The sequence below is a fragment of the Paramisgurnus dabryanus genome, chromosome 1, assembly GCF_030506205.2.
Source record: "Paramisgurnus dabryanus chromosome 1, PD_genome_1.1, whole genome shotgun sequence".
NCBI lineage: Eukaryota > Metazoa > Chordata > Actinopteri > Cypriniformes > Cobitidae > Paramisgurnus > Paramisgurnus dabryanus.
In genome coordinates this window covers 32,019,153-32,022,505 of record NC_133337.1, presented here as the reverse complement: position 1 = coordinate 32,022,505, position 3,353 = coordinate 32,019,153, and the positions used below count along the sequence as shown (strand labels likewise).

Sequence of the window (3,353 nt, the reverse complement as noted above, 5' to 3'; positions counted from 1 at the left end):
TAAAAACTAAAATAATTATAAATTAAAGTAAATATATTTTTGTCTTCCTTTTTTTACAATTGTGTGTAGTGATGCATGTATGGCTGTTCAGATGTTGTTATTGTATAGATAGATTAATTATTTACAGGTGATATTTACAGTTGCATAGTTTAGGATGGTATTTACAGATGTATAGTTTGTGTTGATTATAAACAATATACAGTTATGACAGTTATGGGTGCTTTAATAGTTCAGGCTTAATATAGCCTGAGGAAAAAACTGTTCTTGCGTCGGTTCGTTCTAGTTCTCTGTAGCACTGGCCAGAGGGCAGAAGTTTAAAGAAAGTGTTTGCTGGGTGTGTGGAATCCAAAGTGATTTATTTAGCTCTTTTTCTCACTCTGGAGATCTTGAAGGTTGGGCAGATGAGAACCAATGATCTCAGCTGACCTGACTGTCTTTTGTAATCTCCTGATGTCTGATTTGGTAGCTGAACTAGATGGTTATAGATGAACACAGGACAGATGCAGTGATGGCTGTGTAGAACTGTTCCAGAGCTCCTGTTATTCAGCTGGCGGAGGAAGTACAACCTCTTTTGGGCCTTTTCACAACGGTGTCAATGTGATCAAAATGATTTGTGTTTACTTAAATGTAGAAGAAATTGATCATTTTGGTCATTTTGATTAAAATATTGACGACAATGCACAAAATTTCCTTTATAAATGCTTTTATTGATTTGAGAAGTTTTCAGAAAGGTTCAGTAAGATACTGAGTTTTAAGGATAAGATCAGAAAAAATTTTGTAGCCTACATGTACAGTACAATCACAGTCCTTTTGAATCAGACAGATTTTTCATGATCTCAGAGGTTTGGCACAAATGTAGCTGTATGTGAGTGAACAGGGCGCATCATTCCAGCACAGGTTATCTGTGGGATAAGATGAAAATAAAATCAGTACTGATCATTACCAGTGTAGTTTAAATAAAAATAAATCAAAAATCAGCAACAATCAAGAGGCATCTGAGCAAAATTTCAAGTGTTGTTGCAAAGGGTCAAATACTTAAATATAAATGTGACATTTTAGTTTTTCTTTTTATTAAATTAAGATACATTTCTAAAATTCTGTTTTTACTTTGTCATTATGGGGAACTGAGTGTAGATTAATGAGATAAAAATGAATTCAAACAATTGTACCATCAATCTGCAACATAACAACACTTAAAAAAAGTAAAAGGGATCTGACAATAGTGAATGCACTGCACATAACATTATTATTTATTATTTGGACTAAAATAGCTTATTTAATACAAAACGCTATAAAATGTTATGATTTTAAATAAAAACAATAATGATAGGAGACTTTCTTACTGGTAAAGTTTATCTCCAGGCAGTTCTCTTTACCACCAATATTGTCAGGTTGTCCAGAGCACCAATTGGTAAGGTCAAACTGAGATCCATCAGACCACAGCCATTGTCCTTTCTAATGAGTGAAGAGATTCAGTAGAAAGAGTTTAATAATAATGTTTCCACACAAAATGAGTTACAGTGTGTATCTATAGAAACAAATATCTGTTTTATAATAAAAGCATTCTTTTTAGATTAGCCAGACAATATCAGGATTTCAGAGCAAAATTATTTACCACTTCAGCATCATGACCACCAATCCAAACACGTTTCCCAGCAGACACAATCAGACTCAGGAGAAAGTTGTTTTGCACTGTACTGCGCACAGATGCAAGATTTGCATCAACGGATTGACAGTTTTTCTAAAGATAGAGAGATTATTTGATTGCAAAATTTTGGTTGCATCATGACAGGACATTGAGTATCATTGTGAATAACAGTACCTCAGCTGTGACCCAGTCAACTGACTCAGAGAAGAATTTGTAGCATTTCGTACCAAAAGGTGTCCATCCATGATGGCATTCATGAGCTAAACAGTGAATAAAATATTAGTAATATAATATTAAGTCACATTATCAGTTTTATTTTCTGTTATCTTTTTACATAAAGTTACACTCTTTGAAATATTTATGAGAACATGTAACGGTAATTTTATCAGAATTTAATCTGGAATATTGGTTGTAGGGTTTGGTAAATACTGTAAAGGTCTTGGTTACCTGCTGCATTCTCAACAGAAAAGACCAAGAAAAGAAACACAAGAGCTCTCATGACTGCCATGAGTCTGAAAATGGGAACAGGAAAAACAGGAAAAGTGACTCATCTGAACACTGCTGATTATTAATGAATATGAAAGAGAAGTTAATGTTACAAAAACTCACCTTTTTGTCATATCTTCGCTTTCAGAACTTCAGTGTAGATTGTGTGATGGTCAATGAGGAGTCCAATCTTTTATACTTTTTTTAAGAGGAAGGACTCAGTAAACACAAGCGGGGCGTCATGCACCAATTTTTTTTCTTAATTTGTGCATAAACAGACATTAAAGGGACAATAAGTAGGATTTACCCCTATCTAGTGGTAAAATTGTATTTTGCATTCAAACATGTTGATGACTTGTTGTATTGAAAGTTTAAAAATAAAGCTAGGACTATATATTGCACAACTCAATGATGGTGATTTAACTCATTTCTCAATATTGCACAACTCAATGGTGATTTAACTCATTTCCCACTACTACATGATAGGAGCGAGGATGTGTTGGACACAAAACAAAGAGAAAGATTTGTTGCAACAGTTAGCCAAATGCAAGAGAAATTCATTGCTCGTTTTTCAGATTTTCAGAAACATGCTGGACAGTTAATCACAGAGCCATTCACTTTTCCTGTGGACAAAATCAAAGACTTGGCTGCAAGCTCCGGTTTGCCCCATCAGCCACTGGAAGATGAACTAATGGATGTTGAGGGAAGAAGACACATGTACACAGTGCCACAAGGATCCTCAGTTACAGAAATGTGCCGAAACATATAATTGGCCCAACAAAGGTATCCAATGGCGTAGTGAAGGGATCACGTGTTCTTTCCGTTCGTATCGCTTCTAGAAGAATAATTCAATTTATTTAATTTATTTCTCTGATCTCTGTGGTTAAATTATAATCTGACTCCAATTTAGTATAGTAAGAATTTAGTGCATTATTCCAATTATCTGTTGATCATAATTTAGATGTTTGATTATTTATAAATTCCCATAGTCTTAGTTATTCGTTCATTAGGGACCCGATATCGCACAGGATATACGCCGGCCGTTGCGTATATCTCACGGACACAAAATTGTCAGTCTGATCTTAGTCAGAGGTTGCCGGGTAAACTAATATTTTTATGTCTGGCCGCTCCATGCTTGCTCCGATCATAAAAATAGGTACTTTAGTCATGATCATGCAACTTGCTAAGGCAGGTGATAGACATAAATCTGAGAGTCCTG

The 3,353-nt window shown here is 34.8% G+C and overlaps 1 protein-coding gene across 1 annotated transcript; it reads right to left on the bottom strand.

Moving 5' to 3' along the window:
* Positions 1 to 686: 686 nt before the first annotated feature.
* On the bottom strand, positions 687 to 2,347 carry LOC135779071 (galactose-specific lectin nattectin-like). Its single transcript, XM_065289717.2, has 6 exons — positions 2,258 to 2,347; positions 2,096 to 2,160; positions 1,823 to 1,908; positions 1,616 to 1,741; positions 1,344 to 1,455; positions 687 to 902 (listed from the first exon to the last, which is right to left on the bottom strand). The coding sequence occupies exons 1-6, from the start codon at positions 2,266 to 2,268 to the stop codon at positions 829 to 831; spliced, it is 474 nt and encodes a 157-aa protein (XP_065145789.1). The 5' UTR covers positions 2,269 to 2,347; the 3' UTR covers positions 687 to 828.
* Between the last annotated feature and the right edge of the window lie 1,006 nt (positions 2,348 to 3,353).

Coding starts and splice junctions, on each gene's coding strand:
- LOC135779071 (XM_065289717.2), bottom strand. Junction 1,742..1,822: donor TTGACTGGGTCACAGCTGAG/GTACTGTTATTC, acceptor CTCTATCTTTAG/AAAAACTGTCAATCCGTTGA. Junction 903..1,343: donor CCTGGAGATAAACTTTACCA/GTAAGAAAGTCT, acceptor CTTATCCCACAG/ATAACCTGTGCTGGAATGAT.